The sequence below is a fragment of the Mycetomoellerius zeteki genome, unplaced genomic scaffold (assembly GCF_001594055.1).
Source record: "Mycetomoellerius zeteki isolate Tzet28-1 unplaced genomic scaffold, Tzet1.0 scaffold94, whole genome shotgun sequence".
Taxonomy (NCBI): Eukaryota; Metazoa; Arthropoda; class Insecta; order Hymenoptera; family Formicidae; genus Mycetomoellerius; species Mycetomoellerius zeteki.
Genome location: NW_017257979.1, coordinates 1087590 through 1106862, shown reverse-complemented (window position 1 = coordinate 1106862; position 19273 = coordinate 1087590). Strand labels below are relative to the sequence as shown.

The 19273-nt window shown below is 37.0% G+C and overlaps 1 protein-coding gene across 2 annotated transcripts; it reads left to right on the top strand.

Annotated features, from left to right (window-relative positions):
* Positions 1–1465: 1465 nt before the first annotated feature.
* LOC108730654 (protein Wnt-11b-1) lies at positions 1466–19169 on the top strand. 2 transcript variants are annotated; one of them, XM_018460491.1, is made up of 5 exons: positions 1466–1928; positions 9723–9964; positions 11627–11979; positions 12325–12596; positions 18795–19169. In XM_018460491.1, the coding sequence occupies exons 1-5, from the start codon at positions 1843–1845 to the stop codon at positions 18967–18969; spliced, it is 1128 nt and encodes a 375-aa protein (XP_018315993.1). In that variant the 5' UTR covers positions 1466–1842; the 3' UTR covers positions 18970–19169. The 2 variants fall into 2 exon arrangements, with proteins under 2 accessions (XP_018315993.1, XP_018315994.1); XM_018460492.1 differs by lacking the exon at positions 1466–1928 and adding an exon at positions 7513–7557.
* The last annotated feature ends 104 nt before the right edge of the window (positions 19170–19273 follow it).

The window sequence follows — 19273 nt, the reverse complement described above, 5'->3', positions numbered from 1 at the left end:
AACACCCTGTATATATATATATACACATAGATATATTATAATTATTATATTTTAATTGCATAAAATTGTATTATTATATGTAGACAAATTATATTAATTTATCCATAAACACTATAATAAATTATAAAATCGAAACCTCATCAAAATTATTAATAGAAAGCAATTCTATGCATTTACTTAATGTAGGCTTTCTTGTGATATGATAATTTTTTATATATAAAAAATGTATTCTTTTTAAATAAGATTTATTTTTAAAAAAAGATTTAATTCTAAAAATGTACTATTGAGTAAGATCACATAAATGTTAAGTATAATTGAATCTAATCAAGGAGCCCAGACAGATTTAATATGACGAATCCTTTTCTGTATGGACGCGTCTGTATGGTCGATACATTCGAATCCGATCAACAAATCGAAGCGAGAAAGCACCAATGCTCACCAGCCTTTAAATGGTAAAGGCAGGGATAAATTGTTTTGGCTCCGCCTTGTAGTAAAATAAATGATCACAAAGATACCGCCTGCTCGTTAAAGTCAATTCTGCGGAGGTGGTCTCCAACCTCCGTTCATCTTTCTTTTTTAAGATAGTATTCGTTATATATTACTCAAGATGTATAATTTTCGGTAAAACCGAGGGCTAGGAAAGCATAGTGCGTTGACAGAATTAATTAGTGACTGAGGTATAAACATAATTCGTGTTGGCAGACAATAAAAATCTTCCCGGTTTACATTGAAAGAATTACACAAGATTTTTCATGAATAACATTTCGGACTACACAAATAAAAAACTAATGAAAAAAAAAAAATATTTTATTTTCTTTGTAATTTATACATCTTTCTTCGAAGATGAAATTCATCGATCAATGAAGATAAAAGATTGACTGAATTTTGTAAGTAAATATGTACTTAATACTATTCAAAAAAATATGTATTACGATATTTAGTAAATTTTTGTTCAATGTATGAATGAAAAAAAAAATATATATTCTTATGTGGGAGCGAGAGGGTTAATGGCAGCGATCGCCTTCTTCTTATTCGGCGGCATCCCCGGTGTCGATCATTAGACTCCTCGTACATTGAGGAAAGAGGAGGCTCAAGTAGGAGGCGAAGTAGGAGGAAGTGAAGTAGTAGGAGGACCTCCACCACCACCACCGACCGGCAAATCCTGCGGGACTGCTCCGACGGACACCTGTAAGCACGCAGACTCCCCGCCGAGCCGGACGTACGGTGCACGGTGAAAGTTTGCCGAAATCGCCGCAGATCCTGAAGGATCCTGAGACGTATTGTTTTCCGCCGATTTTAGCAAGAGTGGTGCCTCTTGTGTCTCTGCACGCGTGTTCAACGAGCAGTCTTTCTTCTTCTCGTTCGCTCATCTGTGAGTCATCGCGCAAAGAAGAAGACTTTTCTCTATTTCTTGAAACATCGTTCGTCTTAATCAAGTGACTCAAAACTGATCCAAATTCGTTATCCAACTATTTTTGAAAAATTGATCGAGTCGGTAATCAAATGCGAATGTTAAATATGTAGCGACGTCGATGTAGGATCGAAGATTTTGGAGTGAATATATATAAAGGACATAAAAAAAAATAAAAAGAGAATTTTTCCAAAATGCATTAACGACAGTTTTCGAAAACATCACTTCTTCTCCACGGGACAGGAAAGTATTACGACTTTTCAAGGCTACGTAAAACGATGGACGCGATGAAGAGATCTCGCATCTTAGCGAAGCGAATCGCACCGCATCAAGGGATGATCAGTGGTGTTTAAGAGAACGAATAGAAAATCACGGTATTCTCAGGACGGAGAGAGACGATGTCAAACTTTTAGAATGCGAAACGAAGAAAGATGTGGATAAAGAAGCGAAGCGGTGCTGAAGTCTGGCTACTGCTGCTCGTGTTGCTGATTCAAGATGGCAGATGTATAAAATGGCTGTAAGTACTCTAATTCACTTTTGCGAATATTATTTGACCAGTTCTTTTGAAGCCTTCTCCCGTTATGCTCTCTCACAATAAATCTTCGCGATAGGATCTACTATCGTGCTACGCGTCTCGACATTCACGAACTCCGAAATGTCAATCGGATTAGCGCGACTGAAATGAGGGAAACTTGTCTTATTATGTAAGAATAATCTCTAATCATTTTTTTTATGAAAAGAGCAATCGCACTGTCGCCATCAGATGTTCACTTTAAGCTCAGATTTTTTATCATGCCATTTTTATTTATCGCGCTTTAATCTCCTTCGTAGAGTAAGATTGAGATTTCAAATATTTAAGATTGTGCACCTATAAGATTTAAAAAATGCACATTAGATAAAAACATTTATAATTTCTTTTATTTGCACGGAAATATCAATTTTACTGAAGTATCTAAAACTTTAACTAAATATAGATCTGAAAATAATTTTGTTAGATTATCAAAATAATTAACACACTCAAATTATAGAATATCAAAATCTTTTGCAGTATTGTTCATCATACTTGAGTTTCCTACATAACTACTTTTATGATCTAACGAAATTATTTTTAAATTTATATATCTACCTAATTTTTTAGATACTTCAGCAAAATGGTTCCTTCCAAATAAAAAGAAATTAAGTCGAAAAAGTAAACGTTGAATGTGCGTAATTATAGTGGCGAGCCAAAAATATATAGCTGTTTGCGAGCAATCTTTAATCATTCGGTCAAAGTAGAGACATCCAAGAAGTCCTCCTGTGAACCCTCGTGATGAGTCCCATTTGCACTCTCACGTTCGCTCGCGGTGGCTTCGAATGAGTTCGAAGATTAATGTTGGTCCGTTAATGAGAAACAAATAGATTAGTGGCCAAACGCTCGAAGTGCGTGCGAGGTAGAGACGTAGCCTCTCGATTCTCTATCTCGATCATTATTTTCCTTGAATCGTAAGGAGATCGGGGGCGAGATTTAGGGGGCGATTCTCTGTCGACATAAATTTTGTACTCTCGAGGAATAAAGATATCGTTCGTGCTGCTTTATGGGCTGCATAAATAGACGACGATGGTTCACCGTCGTTATCCCTTGCCAATAAGTTTCGCAAATGAAAAGCGGATGATTACTACAGTGCCGGTTTTAGATACCTCGTCTCGCGGCCAATTTATTGCAGCTCTTCTTATTTTTCAGACCAGCCAGCCTTTTTAATTATTAGCAGCAGAAATATTTTTTATAATTTTTCTTTCTTAAAACAGAAATGACGTTTTTTTTTTAAAATAAATTTATCAGCGAGCTTTTTTCTAAATAATAAAAAATATCTAAATATTTTTTTCAATTGTTACTATGTCACTTCAGACCAAACTTTGATAGACTAATCTTTAAATTTAATTGTTGTTGATCGTGGAATGATTGCACACATATATAGACATAAAAAGAACGACTTTATCTAACTAGTAAACATTTTTAGATATAAATTTCAAAATAATTTTATTGGATCATCAAATTATGTAGGAAACTCAAACATGATAAACAATGCTGCAAAAAGTTTTGACATTTCAGCAATCAGTGAACATCTAAAACAATTCTTATACATAATTATTTTGATGCTCTTATCAGATTTATACTTAGCTAACTTTTTAAATATTCCAGCAAAACCGTTTTTTCCGTGCATACACACACAAAGATTAATAAAATAATAGCTATAAGACAAATAACATGTAAGAAGGCTCATTATGGATTATCTTGCTACAGACATCGTTATTTGTCTTTTCTTCATTTCTTCATTCCACTTAGGACTGTTCCGCAAGTTGTTTCTCATCACTCCGCAATTTCTATCAATCATCCCAGGAATCGTTCCTCTCATCTGGAGCTGCGCACGGAAGACTCGTTAACATTCGAGGCAGTGCGGCTGGTTAACTCTCTTCCTTGCGAAGAGTTCCACGCTCTCTAGATATGCGTTAAATTGTCGTGTGATTCGTAGGGGGTTTCATCGCATCGGCGAGAAGGAGGGCGCGAGGTGAGGATCACCCTGAAAAGGGGTGGGAAGTGGGAAAAACGGAAACAGAGAGAAGGTTGAGCGGCGTTGGATGATGAATGGCGAAGTGATGGTGGTTTTGCGTGCAAAACCAAAATACGGGGGAATACGGTGCTAAGGGGTGGAAGGGCAGTACGAAAGGAAGATGATCGGGGAGTGGCACGAGGATGCCGGGGGTGGAAGATTAGGGGTTGCCCACGGAATCGTGATTTATAAACGACGCTTTCTAAGAACTCGCCTCAGAAGCGAGGCCTCCTCGCGATTCTCTTGTTTATAATTATTGCGGCCGACGTTGACGGATAATTTCGAAGGGTGATCCAAATTCTCACCGCTTTTTCTTTGTGAGTTGAGTGGCCATCGATCTCGTTAGCTTAGGGAGCGTCCAACGAGTGTTGGACGATGATCTTTCTGTATTAAGGAGTGCCACCAGGACTTGATGCTTTCTCTGAAAATGGTAGAGCTTTAAACGAAGAGAAACGATGGGTATCTTGAAAATAGTGGCGCCGATAGTTTTTCAAGTTGAAAACTAAGGAAGTTTGGACAAGAGTCTTAGAAATATAGATAAAAATAGATACGGAGAGAATGATTTTGCTGAAGTATCTAAAAATTTAGTTGGAGACAGATCTGAAAATAATTTTGTTAGACAATTGAAATAATTATATAAGACGCTCAAGTATAATAAATAATGCTGCAAAAAATGTTGACATTCTATCAAAGCTTGAGCCCTACATAATTATTTTGATAGTCCAACAAAATTATTTTCACATCTGTAAACTTTTAGATACTTTAGCAAAATTATTTCAGATCTAGCTAAATTTTTAGATATTTTAGCCGAATAGATAAAAACGAAAAGTAAAATTTTTTACAAGGATTGCAGTTTTACATTTTATAGAGCATGCAGTATTCCTGATACAATTCTCTAATCTCGCGATTAAAAAAAAAGTAACAATCTGCACGTGCGTGTTATGGGTTCATTAATCATCATTTAAAAGATCGAAGATCATTGCTCATGGCTTCGAGACGAATAACATTCTTTCGCGGAGTGATCCGCGGCTCTTTCAGCGGGATCACGAGCGAGGATTTCTTCGCCAGGATCGAGGCCAAGGATCGATTTATAATAATTTACGCATAGCCCTCGACAAGCGCCCGCAGGGTCGCACTGAATCACACGCGAGTCGCTATTTATAAGATCATTCTTGACGAAGCGATCTCTACAATGCATCGCTCGTAAATCACGCATTCTTAACGCAAGACGCGAGTTGGAGCAGCGGTGGATTGTATCGGTGCGACGGTGAAACTCGCGCGTCCCACGCGACGAGATCTTAACCGCGAGTCTCGTTAATTTGTCATTTGAAACACCAACGTCAAAGAGATTACAAACAAATTGATGCTAATTGCGAAACAGGCCTCAATCAATGAAGTACGATACTGTGTAATTTATTAAAAGCAAAGTATTATAAAAAGCTTTGGAATACGATTGATTCATTGGGATAGAAAATCGAGATATGTCCAATTTTGAGAATTTACATGGAAAAAATGATTTTGCTGAAGTAAAAATTTTATTAGTTAGATACAGATATAATTATATAAGATTATATAAAACACGATACAAAAAGTTTTAACATTCTAGCAACCAGTTTGACCGTTCATAATTATTTTGATGGTTTAAAAATTATTTTCAGTTCTGTATCTAATTAAATTTTTAGATACTTTACAATAACTGTTCTACTCCTAAGCAGTGCCATATCATCGCCGATTACGAGCGATGAGAACCTAGGCCAGTTATCAATTCTTTTGCATTTTCTTTCCGTGAATTTTTTAATACTTTTTATTAACATCCTCATGCTTTCTTGAAGAATACAGTTCTAAATCATTAATAATAATTAATATGTACAAATATATATAGATCTGTTGTGTTCGAGTGTTCGTGGGTTCAGGGTGGCTGAGCTGATTTCACTTCTTTTCTCATCATTTCGAATGCGCGCCTGAGCAGCTTCTCTTTCAGCCTCCTGCAAACGGAGAGACTCGTAGACGCCCGCGCCTATTATCAGTCTCGTAAAAACTACGCTTTACGATTCCACCAGTCAAAACGAATTTCGAAAGTGCAGCCGGTCAATAAACCGTTTCAAAACGCGCGTCGCGACCTTTCCTTTTTCTCGATGAAGAAACCGCGCCATGCATTTTCATAAGAATGTCCCGTCATGAACGTCCGTGAACTTCCCACTGTTGCGGGAGCCACACAATTCTCATAGAAACACGTAAAATGAGACAGTTAACGATGTGGATATCAAATTGTAAATTGGTAAAAAAACGACATTATTTTCCTGGACGGTAGCGACTATCTGAAGACCGTGGAAGATCGGAATGGGAAATCGTCTCGTATCTTACTTGCTTTATGTTACAAGAGTACGATTTGTGTTTTACAGAGGAATTATTTCACAATGTATATGAACAATATACTCCGATCTAAAAAAAGTGTTTTTTCTTCACGTAACACAATCAAATTTTTGCAAAAGAGGATGAATACTCTGGCGAAAAAATTTTAACTAAGAAATTGTGTTTATATCTATAAAGAGTTGTGTTAATGCTTACACTATTTATATTCTATTGTATATCGTATCTTCATTGTATTTCGTAAATTATTAACTGCGTTGCAATGAACAATTATATCACGTACTGAGGCGCGCCGTAAATCACTTTGCTCGTTTCCACTGCCGTCGGATTTTACATTCCTATGAGATCTCGATAGTTCTTTGTAACGAGTTTCACTTCATTACTGCAAGATATTTATCTTAGGTAAATTATTCGTGCATATCGTCCGTTGTTATCACCTTATTTAATCAGCCAATCTAGAAGTGCGAAATTTTATAGGAGCCAATTAATTCTGCAATGAAAAATATACCTTGCCAATCAAATCCTTTATATTGACTCTTGTTAACATTCTCAACGTTAGTTAACGTATATACCTGGTGCAATCTTAAAAATTAATTGAAAGTAAACTGCACAATGTCGCTTCAGGCATTGCGATTGGCCTGACGTTCTACGCGCTGCCGCTGACAATTAATTATCTAACGCGCGATAGCAAATAATCACGCATTCGTCTTGAGAGAACGGCTCGTAAATTACTTCGCGCGCGAAGCTGCGGGCTAAGTAATGCATAACGCAGTTTAAAATCGCATCTAGCCACATAAGTGGCCTGTCATGCATTCTGCTAGACCTGGCCTGCCTGCTTGCAAATGGCTGCACGCACCGATTGCCCATTAAATACTGTACTTCGACTGTCTTTCCGGGTGCTAAACGATCTACCTTGTTAAGCCTCGATATTGCCCACAGAAATGGTAGCTCAAGGGTGTGCTAATCAAGGTTGAAGAGTCGATAGTTATCTTAAATATTGAACAAAGCATTAATTTATTTTCTTAACGTACTTCTCAAAATTTCTTTTGTCACGGCAAAATGTTGTAAGTGTCAAAATTGTAAAAATGCGTTTTATTGTGAATGGGTTATAAGTGTTGTGTTCTATCATATACTAATATTAGAGGGAAAGTACTGTTACAAGCGGAGGAAAATGAATAGTACAATGTCGTAAGTACAGTGCGCAATTAATATTTTTACTTGAACTAACATTTTGAAATTTGAACAACTTTAACATGATTTTTTTTGTAAATCAGAATTATTTAATTAAAAATTTTTGCAGAAACTGATTGATCATATCGTCTCATATATCGCTTAAAGCGAGTCTAAAATCATAATTGGGGTCTAACTCGACGAAAATCATAATTAGGATCTAACGTGAACGCCCAGTTACGCTTTCTAATTTTCGACAAGTGTACATGTTATCTCTTCACCTGTCATTTATTATTAGAATCTCAGTAGAATTATTACTTAACTTTTATAGTGAAAGCAAAATCTACTCTTGAAATGCACACACATTTATTAACTTGGAAAAGATAAATTCGACGCTGACTGATGAATAATTTGCCTTTCACTACGCACTTAATATTGACGGAAAAAAATAAAGTCAAGACCATCCACGTTGGTGGTCGAATTTGTCCGAGATTTAATTCCTATTTTGCATTCGAGCGATCAATTAAGATATCAAGCCGATAATCGACTCTCGCAATACGAAACACGGCACGCAACATTTATTATTTTGTCAGCGAATTATGCGTGAGTTCTTCGTTAGTCGATATCGGATCGCCGAAGTAATTATCGCGAAGTAGAGCCTTAATGAGCTGATAATTTGAATCGGATATTTATGGCTCATAAAGAACAAGCACCGTTTCGGAAATTCTTCTCTTTCTCGGGAGAACCTTTCTGTTTCTCCTTTTTGCGAATAAAGATTCGAGAGGCAAAGCTCAAGAACTTGCGAAGCTTTGCGCCCTTCATACATGCGGCTTTAATGAGCCGTGCGTGCGAAGAATGTGCTCGCATTACCCTCATAAAGAGATGTAATCTTTCACTGCCTTGTAAGATATATTCTTTTTTCTTTGTTTCTTTGTCGAGATATATTTTTACTTTGATGCAGTCAAAGCATCGCGAAGATATCTATTTATTTCAAGGGAACTTGTAAATTCAATATTATTTTCTTAAGTAGGTGGTCTAAAGATACGTATGGTCTAAAGATAGACCTATCAATAAGAACCCGGAAGATCCAACCACTGCAGTGCTGCGGGTCTTGTGCAAGGCATCGCGATTTCACAATGGGTCGTAAAGCAACGCGAGTGTACGCTCGCGAGCGTTTACGCGGAAATTAGATTCCCGGGGTCGGGTCGTAACGCAAGCTCCGAAATGTCATCGGGAGGGAATGAACGAGCTTGCTGCGACGGTAATAACGAATTAGAGAACCGCGGGCTTTTGATAGGGTAATTCCGAGGGTAGGCTCCGTGACACGGGGTTGGCGATCCGGCCATTCTCAGGGTTGTTACGTCTAGACACGGCGGGGCCGCGTGCACGGGTCATTTCGACTTTCAGGTGTCCGTAATTATTATCCCCAACGTGCGCTCTCTCGCGCGTTGCGAGCCGAGAGTTTTAGCTAGTATTCAACCCGCGGCACTTAAACGTGAGCCCTTTTCAGCCTCGCGCCCTATAATTTTCGAAATTCACCCCCTGATTTACGGCTCCGCACCGGGACTGTCTACCAAAAGAGGTGGATCGCTCACGGCTGTCGGCTCTTCGGTCTGATCGTCCGACAGAGTTGTACATACCGAGTGTTCCACCCCAAATTCCACGGTCGCATGTTGCGGAGTGTTGAAGGTGGGGAAAACGAGAGATCATTCGTTTTAAAAACTCCTTTACGAGACCGTTTGCCGTCGAATTTTCACAAACATACAAATTACAATCTTCGACTATTTGTGACAAATTACGAGAAGCAAATTTTATATTCATGTAGAATATATTTTTTTTATATAAATTTAAGCTTGGCTTTATCTCTATAAATTATATATATGTATAGTTTTAACTTTTTAATCCTAAATTTTCTAATAAAGTCCGTAAAGATTAAGATTGAAACTGGATTTGAATTTGACAAACCAAAGTAATTTCAGTTAAACTTGATATAGATTTTCTTTCTTCTGATTGATTAAATTCCAATCCAATCTCAATCTCTAGTCTGATACAGGCATAATGCATCAGATATGTTTAAATTTAATTTTTCCTTAGTAGCTTTCTTAAACCTTTTGACAACCAATAAACACGTTTCTTTCTGTGATGAAAAAGTCACGTATTTAGACAGAGAACATTATGTTTAGCGGCCTCGGTCGCACAGGCGACACGCATACGTGGACCAGAGAGGCGTGCACCAGTGCGAAGAGCGCGGGTCTGTTGGAGAGGAAACAGGCGAGGGCATGCAGGGCTGCGCCGGATGTGATGTCTGCCTTGGTACAAGCCGCTAAAGATACGTCAACGGTATGCCAGCAGGCCTTCAGACATCGCAGATGGAACTGTAGCAGCATTGAACGCGCGCCTGACTACACACCTGAATTGCTTACAGGTCTGTTAACATATTATCTGCCCGGCTTTTATACACTTTTTTGTACCGTGTATGCTAATTAAATTTTTATTATCATAAACTTATAATGATAAAATATGTAATTTGATTAAATAATATTATATCTTCACAAGTGTAGTATAGTGCATTTTTTACTCTGTATCGGTTACCTTATTTAGGTCAGTTAAAATCCTTAGAGAAATTTAAATGATTTATTTGTAGGTATTAAATTGGTTGGTAATTAATTACTTATTTTAAGTATTAAAAGTACTTTTTTTTAGTGCATTAATACTCTGAATAAGTAATTAATCTCTAACCAATTTAATACTTACAGTATTAAATTTTTCTAAAGGAGTTTTACTTTATTTTTTATGAATATAAAAAAAAATTTGATAGCACCGGTGATCATTATGGCAATCAATGTGTTAACTACATTCTTGACAAACTAGATTCTTAACAACTAAAGATGACATAAAACGTCCGTATAATTCCACGAGAGAGATCCAAGTATGATAATTGCAAAAATTGATTCCTTGTTTCGAAAGATATTAAAGATACGGTACGAAGGAAGTTGATAAGAAGAAAAACAAGATATTAAATCTCTCTCTTCTGAAGATTGGTAATTTTAGAATTAGCACTGATTAAAAATTAAGTATTTAAATAAGAAAATACGTTGCCTATCGACTTTGATCATAATAGATTTATAATCGCTGATTTTTGCACAACGGAGGGACGCGAAGTAGATGAAGGTTTCCGATGGAAAACGTATCGAATATCCTTTGAGGAATTCTGACGTAAATAGGAAGACCTGGCGGGCGCGTCTCAATTAGCGATCATTAATAAACCGTAGTTCCCCACGGTCTTCATCCTTCCTCTTCGCGACCGGGCCTCCGTTGGATTAATCGCTCGCGTTTCACGATGATTATATTGTAAATAAAAGTGCGCTCGAGAGATCGAGATATCCTCCGTTAATGAGAAAACTGAGAAGCGCCAATGAGAGATACATTATACGATCACGAACGTTATCGTTGTATTTTCCGCTCTCGAGAATACAATAATCAGCTTTTCCTCAATCATCTCGATTGACGAAGGAAGAAAGAATTGCATGGTCTTTATATCAAGAACGTCACGACAAAATCTGATTTGACATCGTTATAATATATTAAACATAATCCGTGCATAAATATTAAATTAAATTGGAATTAAAATTTGAAATTATTATGCTTATAATAATATAATTATTATAAGAAAGAATGGTTTTGCTGAAAAAATCTAAAACTTAGCTAGATATAGATTTAAAAATAATTTGTTGAACTATAAAATAATTATGTAAGACACTTAAACTGATTGCTAGAATGTCAAAATTATTTACAAAAAAATGAATCACGCTTGAGTTTCGTACATAATTATTCTGATGAACCAATAAAATTATTTTTAGATTTGTATCTAGCTAAATTTTAAAATATTTTAGCAAAAAACTTTCATATGTACTCTTTACAATCTTTAGAATGGAATCTAATTCTAAAATTTCACTCTTAAAAATTGATTCTTTTTCAACACTGGCTTAATCGTCACTCTTTGTCATTCTTTAGAATTAGATTCCACTCCAAAGATTTTAGAGAATACGTTTCTCTTTTCACATTCCAATGAACACATTTATCGTAGGAACAAGAGAACAAGCCTTCGTTTATGCGATATCGGCCGCCGCTGCGGTTTGGAGGCTCGCGCGAGGATGCGCTTTGGGGAGCTTGGCGGCCTGTTCTTGCGCGACTCCACCGAGAAGAGAGCCACCCTCGCCATCCGCGCTTATCTCGTCCTCATCCTTCACCACCATGTCCGTCTCTTTCGACACGCTGTCTGTAAGGAACTCCTTTAAGTGGGGCGGCTGCGGGGACGACGTGAGATCCGCTTCGAGGATGGCCAAGCGGTTTCTTCAGGGTGCAACGCCGCCTGGTACCGGAGGGACCGCGAAGTTTATGCACGCGGTCAATATGCACAACAATAGGGCGGGTCGGAGGGTGAGTGTTTGCGATACCGCAAGTATTGATAAGTAAAAAGAGCATTAGACATATAGGTGATCTAAATTATTAAATTGTTTCTAAAACTATCAAAAAAAGTGTGATAAAAAAATACTTTAAATTGAGATTTTGTCTAAAAGAATGAAAGTAGCAAAGAATTTTATTGACATTCTTGATGAAATAATTTTTCATTGTTTGTGAAGCTCTATCAATAAACTGTGAGGCATGCTTCAAATCGAGATTTTGTCTAAGTAAATGACGAATGAAATCAGCCAAGGATTCTATTGGTGTTTTTGATTTTCGCAAAGAATGCGATATAATCGCGATTAACGCTTCGTCCGATAGGCGGTCGAGCAATCCTTGACTTTGGAGTGCAAGTGCCACGGGGTGTCGGGTTCCTGCAGCGTGCGTACCTGCTGGCGCGGTCTAGGTGCATCGGGACCATCCGCCGCCGGAAGCCGTTTGCTACGCAGATACGCCACTGCGGCAGAGGTCAGGCCGAGATCTGGCGGCAGATTGCCGCCTCTGTATCACCACGATAATCTGCTCTATACCACCAAGAGTCCCGATTACTGCTTACCCGATAAGAAGAGAGGCAGCCTCGGCACGATAGGCAGGTCAGATACGTTCACCTTTCATGCAATGTGTAAAATTTATATTTTACTATTTAGTATCCGGTCTCTTCCGTTTTTATAAAGATAATTATAAGAGATAAAGAGTTCATAATATCAGAAGTCTTAGGCTGCTATTCATAATCGGTTCTTTTATTTAAGACCGTCTTAAGTACAGTTTTAAAATGTCATAAGCCAATCACAGAACACACCGTGGCATCTTAAGACATTATTTAAGATAGTTTTAAAATAAGAGCAGCCTACGAATATAGACCTTTAGATATCTCTATGGAGATTTAAATAAAAAAATGAATACAATGTATGAAATACAATTTCAAAGATGACTATAAGGTAAATCTTACATTCAGAAAACACAAACTCTTTTTAAATATATTCAACTTTATTAAAGTACACAAAAAGAATGACTTTGCTGAAGTATCTAAAAATTTAGGTAGATACAGATCTGAAAATAATTTTGTTAGATCAAAATAATATTGTAGAAAACATGAAGTGCAAAAGTTTTGACATTCTAGCAATTATCTTCAGCGTCTTACATAATTATTTTGACAATCCAACAAAGTTATTTTTGAATCTGTATCTAGCTAAATTTTTAGATACAGCAAAATCGTTCTTTCCATATAGAAAATAAAAAAAATAATGGGGACGTTACTCTCTTTAAAACGAATATGTTTTCAGGATAAAACTCGTTGGTGCTCGTAAGTCGGTTTAACGTTCACCCATTAAAAACTCTTAGTTTACGAGCTCGTGCGATGTATAAGTATATAATATAAATTTTAGTTTTTGATATGGTCGCGATGTCGAGCGAATAAGTGTCGCGTAAAGAGGCTCGAATTGCATTTTAACGTGACTGGTAATGCACGAAGAGGGATTTATCAACATCTATTGCGTGAAAAGATCTTTCTTCGTGCGACTCCCGTTCATTAACGAACGAGCGAAGAACGTGACGAATTTACTGCGAACGATGTCGATTATCGCGTTAACTGCATCGTTAAAAGAACTGGATGTATGCGACGAATGTGCAATGTTCTTTCTTGTAAAAAAACTGGAATCGTTTTTCCTTCAAATATCTAGACCCAAATAGCCTTTTGAGTTAACGAATAAATGAAAAGGAGAGAGTAGAAGTTTAGCTGTCATGTAATGGCGCGAAGATTTCTCTCTTGGCTCCTTTCGTTCCTCAGCAAGAAAAAAAAATTGAGAACAACTTGGCAGGCAGAAAAGCAGTATGGTGGCTTCATATGAAGGGACGTAAAGGGGAAGACAGGATGTAAGGATCAGCCGACTACTTTTTTCGGTAGCCGCGGGCTAAAGAACCTTCTTCTTTTTCCCAACGCAGTAGTCATACATCCTCGTGATAGGTCGTTAACTTCTCTTGTAATACGTAAATTATTTATTTTCTCGCGATTTATCTGTATTGAAGGTAGCAGAAAAAAATAAGTCTAGTCGCAGTCTTCGAAAATTGTTTTTTCACTGATTTTACTGAAAGATCTAACTCATACAGCATAGAAGCTTGCAGCAACATTGATGAAACATTTGCAATGTTACTGCAATATTACTGGAATTATTTGTGTTATATAGGAAATTTTGCTGAATGCAGATCTGAAAATTGTAATTTTGTTAAACCATAAAAAAATTACTGAAAACTCAAAAATAATGAGCCATATGCAAAACATTTTGATGTTCTTCGAACCAGTTTGAGTTTCAAACAAAATTATTTTGATGGTTCAGTAAAATTATTTTCAAATTTGTATTCAGTAAAATTTTAGATTTTATAGCATAATCGTTCTTTCCGTGAATTGATTTCGGCTGAGTCACTAGAAGCAAATTTCAAGGATCGATGTATCCCCTTCTATGATTTTTCTTACAGAATTAGCGTGTAATTTTGTTTCGCGTATATGCGTTTGCTAATAGTGAGCTCATGCGATTTTATCGCACGCACTGTCCTAGTTTGGTCATAGACAGGCACGTAAAAGTGCGAAAAACCATTAGCACCGCCATAAGCGCAGCTTTTATGAGACACTCAGGTCATCGCTGATTGCGACTTCCCTTTAAGTCCGCTTATACTTATCTCACAGTCGTAATCGAAATATTCCGTCGATCGTTATTTCAAGACAGTATCGGTAAAGATCTTTCCCATATATTATTTTACAACTTGCACTTTTTGCAAAAGTCGTTAGCAATTTTCCATAGTCGCTAACGATCTACGAAAAAATAGCTCGAATAGTTACGACAGTCAATTTTGCTTCAGCAACGCAAACTTGTTTTTTCTTTTGTTAACGCTTTTTGTGTGTTTTTCATGAACGTAAAATATGAGTCATATAAAATTTATTTGTCTACAAAAATTACTTTGATTAAAAAACGATTTTATATAATAACGATTACATATCAATATTAATTCTTAATTCATTAATCTTTTCCAATGCTAGTTTGACCGTTGCTCAAAAGAAAAACAGCGAAAAGATAGGAAACTATGTTTCCGTAAAACGTAGATAAACCAATCACCGAGCCATATTAACATCTTAAGTCATTATTTAAGATGGTCTTGAAATAAGAATGGACTACTATATTTGTTCGAATAGTACTAGATGAATTATATTAAATGTAAGTTTATTAAAGATAATCGCATATATTTATTTGGCACAAGAACCATTAATTTAACTACCATATTTTTATTTAGTAAATATTTGTTTACTGTAAGTAAATGATAAGTTAGTATTGTTCAAACAAATATTTATTACAATGTAATACATTTTTGCTCAGTGTAGTTCCATTCTTATTTCAAGACCATCTTAAATAATGACTTAAGATGTTAATATGGCTCGGTGATTGGTTTATGATATCTTAAGCCCATATTTAAGATGGTCTTAAATATAAGAATCGAGTACGAATACCGGCCGTAGTATCAGCCGGAGGCGTTTGGCTGTATCGGGTGCTAATAAAATTTCCTTATCCTGTTCCTCTCTTTTCGTTTCTAGGGGACGTAATGCCTAGCCACACGCGACGAATTTCTTTCCGATTCTTTCGATCTCGGTTAATCACGTCGTAGCAGATAGCCAGGCTTATTTATGTGAGCGTGCCAGTAATTACGTGTGTGAGACGAGAACGAGAGAGGAGAAGATAGGACTCTCGGAGATAGGGTGCGTCTCGCCATCCGGACGACGCTCGGTCGTCTCGAACCTGTTTTCGAAATCGAATGAACACGCGTGTTTTACGATGCCTTGTTCGACAGACTGTTCGCCGCGCGAATACCGTTACCGCAGGACCCATTCACGATCTTATTGCTGTTTTTTTTCTGCCGCCACTACCGTCTGAGAGTGTTAACGTTAATTTTTGCTACATGCCGTTTCGCGAGTTAGCGCTACCGTTCGAAGAGCTCTTTTGGTAAAAATGCTTTACGACCTCCCGAGGAGTTATTGTGTCGCGAGATTTTTTATGGATATGGAATGAAAATAATTTTATTGGACTATCAAAAATAATTATGTAAGATGCTCAAGCATGATGAACAATGTGTGCAAAAATTTTTGACAGTAACCGTCTTGAACGTCCTACATAATTATTTTGATGGTCCAACAAAATTATTTTCAAATCTGTATTTAGCTCAATTTTCAGATACTTTAGCGAAAAACTGTTCTTTCCGTGTAATACACGTGTCATTTGTAGATCATAAATTATTTCGAAATGAAATCATTGTATATCGGTTCCTACTCCTCGTTTAGGTCGTACTATACAGAATATATGGTATATTAACTAATTTATCGTGAACGTACCAAAGAAAGGCGCGAACCGTATCCGCTTCGGAAAGAAGAGCGGCATTTGTAACACTGTGATTGCATTCGTCACGGATTTTCCGGCGGCAGAAAGGAGACGGCTCTCCATCGCCCTCAAATTATCCACGCTTCGCTCTGCCTGAGTTAAGATCACCCACGGCATTCCGGAGATGATAACCAGGATCATAAGATGCAGGAAGTGATGGACGCACATGGCGGTTCCGGTGAATCTTTTATCTCGGTCTATAAATCGCGTCTCATTGTTCGCGTTTCGTGTATCTTCGTGTTGCAAGAAATGGCGCGAAACAGGATGCTCGCACAGATTACGTATTGGATGTAAGATATAAATAAAACAATATCCTTGCGTGCCGACTACAATGACCCATATTCTTTTGTTGTAGATTTAATGTTACATTTAGCCATTAAATCCAATTGTAATTTACGCTATAAGAATGAAAAATGTCACTTTTTTATGAAATTTAAAATAACTGGGTCTAAAATTTTCTAAAAGATGGTTAAAACATTTTTAAATAAATAGAAATATTTCTAATTGAAAAAAGTATTTAAATTTTTAAATACTTCAGCAAAACTGTTCTCTCCATAGAACTGTTGATCTCATTGTGATTACATCTCATTTAAAATTTGATCACAGATTTAGCTACCTAAAGTAAAATAGCTTTTAGATATTATAAAAATTGAGAATGTATAATCCTTTATCCTGAACACGGGAACGATCTTTCACGAGTAATTGACGATCATTGGTTCATTAACGAACAAACCAACTCTTTTATTCTTTCGATTAATTAATATATCTAGGCCTATCTAGCCCGGTTTCTTTCGACGCGAACGCGATTTCGCGCGTAGCTATCAATTCTGTGGCGTGATTTATCAGGCGACGCACGACGTGCTTTTCTCGTTTTCTTCCTGACGACGCGCGAACAGGATCCGATAATTTCGTGAGAGACGATTATCGTGGGCTCTAATCCGACGTTTGTTTCGGACACGCCGATATTTCATTCGCCGTGCGCTGATATATGGCGTCAGGTTCTTTGGATCGCCACCGACTCGTCTCGCCGGTTTACAACCCAGTAATTATCAGCCCGCGTATAATTATACAAAGTGGGCGTGGCGAATGTTTATCACGCCGTGTTCGACCAGTGTTCCGTGTAATGTTTATCACGACGTAACGCTTCTCGAGAAAGATCCTTTTCTTTTTCTTAACACCGCGTAATCTACACGGTAGTCTCGATCGCCCGCAAAAGCGGGCATCTTTAATATCTTTACGACATCAGAGGCGGGCGTCATGCAAATCGATTAATAATGGAGTCCGAGGAGCTTTAACGAAGTAACCGGAGAAGAAGTTTCGACGAGGCCATTGAGATAATACAGTCGACCGTTACGGATCGTGAAGATGAATAATACTCTTACGAGTACACTAATTACACGAGGTTCCTCCCCGAAAGAAACGAGAAAGATATCGCTGTCTAATTATGGCGAACACGAAATCTAATCCGTTTGTAATATCCGGTATAATCGCAACCAGATAAAAACGATAGTATCAACAATAAAATGATTTGTTATCCTGCTGTTAGGAAAGTATATTGTATACGTAAAAATTAATTTAAATAATATTTCATCTTTGATGATATAAATCTTTTCAAATCTTTTTTTCCTTTCTGCGATACACGTCACGCTAATCTTTATTAATACTTGACTATTTATATTTTATATTATGCGACTGATTCATTGCGCTGAAAATCTGTAGTTTATAATTATAAGTGGACATCATTAAATCGACAAGAATAAAATAAATCAAATAAAAAAAGCATTTCATTTTTGGTCGAAACAGATCTATGGTGCTTACTAATGTTCATATGTAGATTTACTAATTTGTAAGTCTACACTGTAAAAAGTGTGTTACTTTAACACATTTTATTGTAGTCACTTGTTACACATCTGTAGGGGTGTGTGGATACGCAGGAAACGTGTAACACACTTTTCATGTGTATACACGAAAAGTGTGTTATATCCTTGCAAATCTACACACCTACAGACGTGTAAAAAATGATTACAATAAAATGTGTTAAAGTAACACACTTGTTCTTACAGTGTATATACAAATATATTTGTAAATTTATAGATTTGCAGTTATAAGTAGATATTAGATAGAAAAGAATACATCAAGTAAGAAATGTTTGTAAGTCTACATTGTATGATTCTTTAATATGATTGGTTGTACATTTAGATCCAGCAAGGAACTATAAAGGCAAGACCCAATGCAAAGCTGCTTTTTCTGCTGAATGCAGTTTTGATTTTTAGCACTGGCAGTGAATTTTGAAAGCCAAAAAGAGTATCATTAATATATTTAGTATAATGTTCTTTAGCCACGATTACTAGATGGAAAAAAATTCTTTTGCAGACAATGCAACGGCAGCAGTTCCGGCTATGAGGGCTGCGAGTATCTTTGCTGCGGCCGCGGCCACGTGACCAGGACTGAGCAGATCTACGAAAGATGCGACTGCAAGTACATCAGCTGCTGCTACGTCAAGTGCAAAACATGCAGCCGGATCGTGAAGACGTATGAGTGCAATTAAGAATAACGCGAATTGTCCGGGATAATTGGCGACGGAGATGTGTAATCCGCTTGACGAAGAAGAAGAAATAAATTCGCGTGCGTGAGCGCGTTGCGAATTAAGCGTAAAATTAATTAATTAATTTTGCGAGATGCGTTCGCGTGAAAGTCCCGATCCGGGATGATAATTATTTAGGTGATAAATTATTTACCGTGAATGTCTACGACTCTCTCTCTCTCTCTCTCTCTCTCTTTCGCGTGGCGGTAATGTAGTAGAAGAGTTATTTATATCGTACTACTTGATATTTATTCGATGTGTGTGCGTG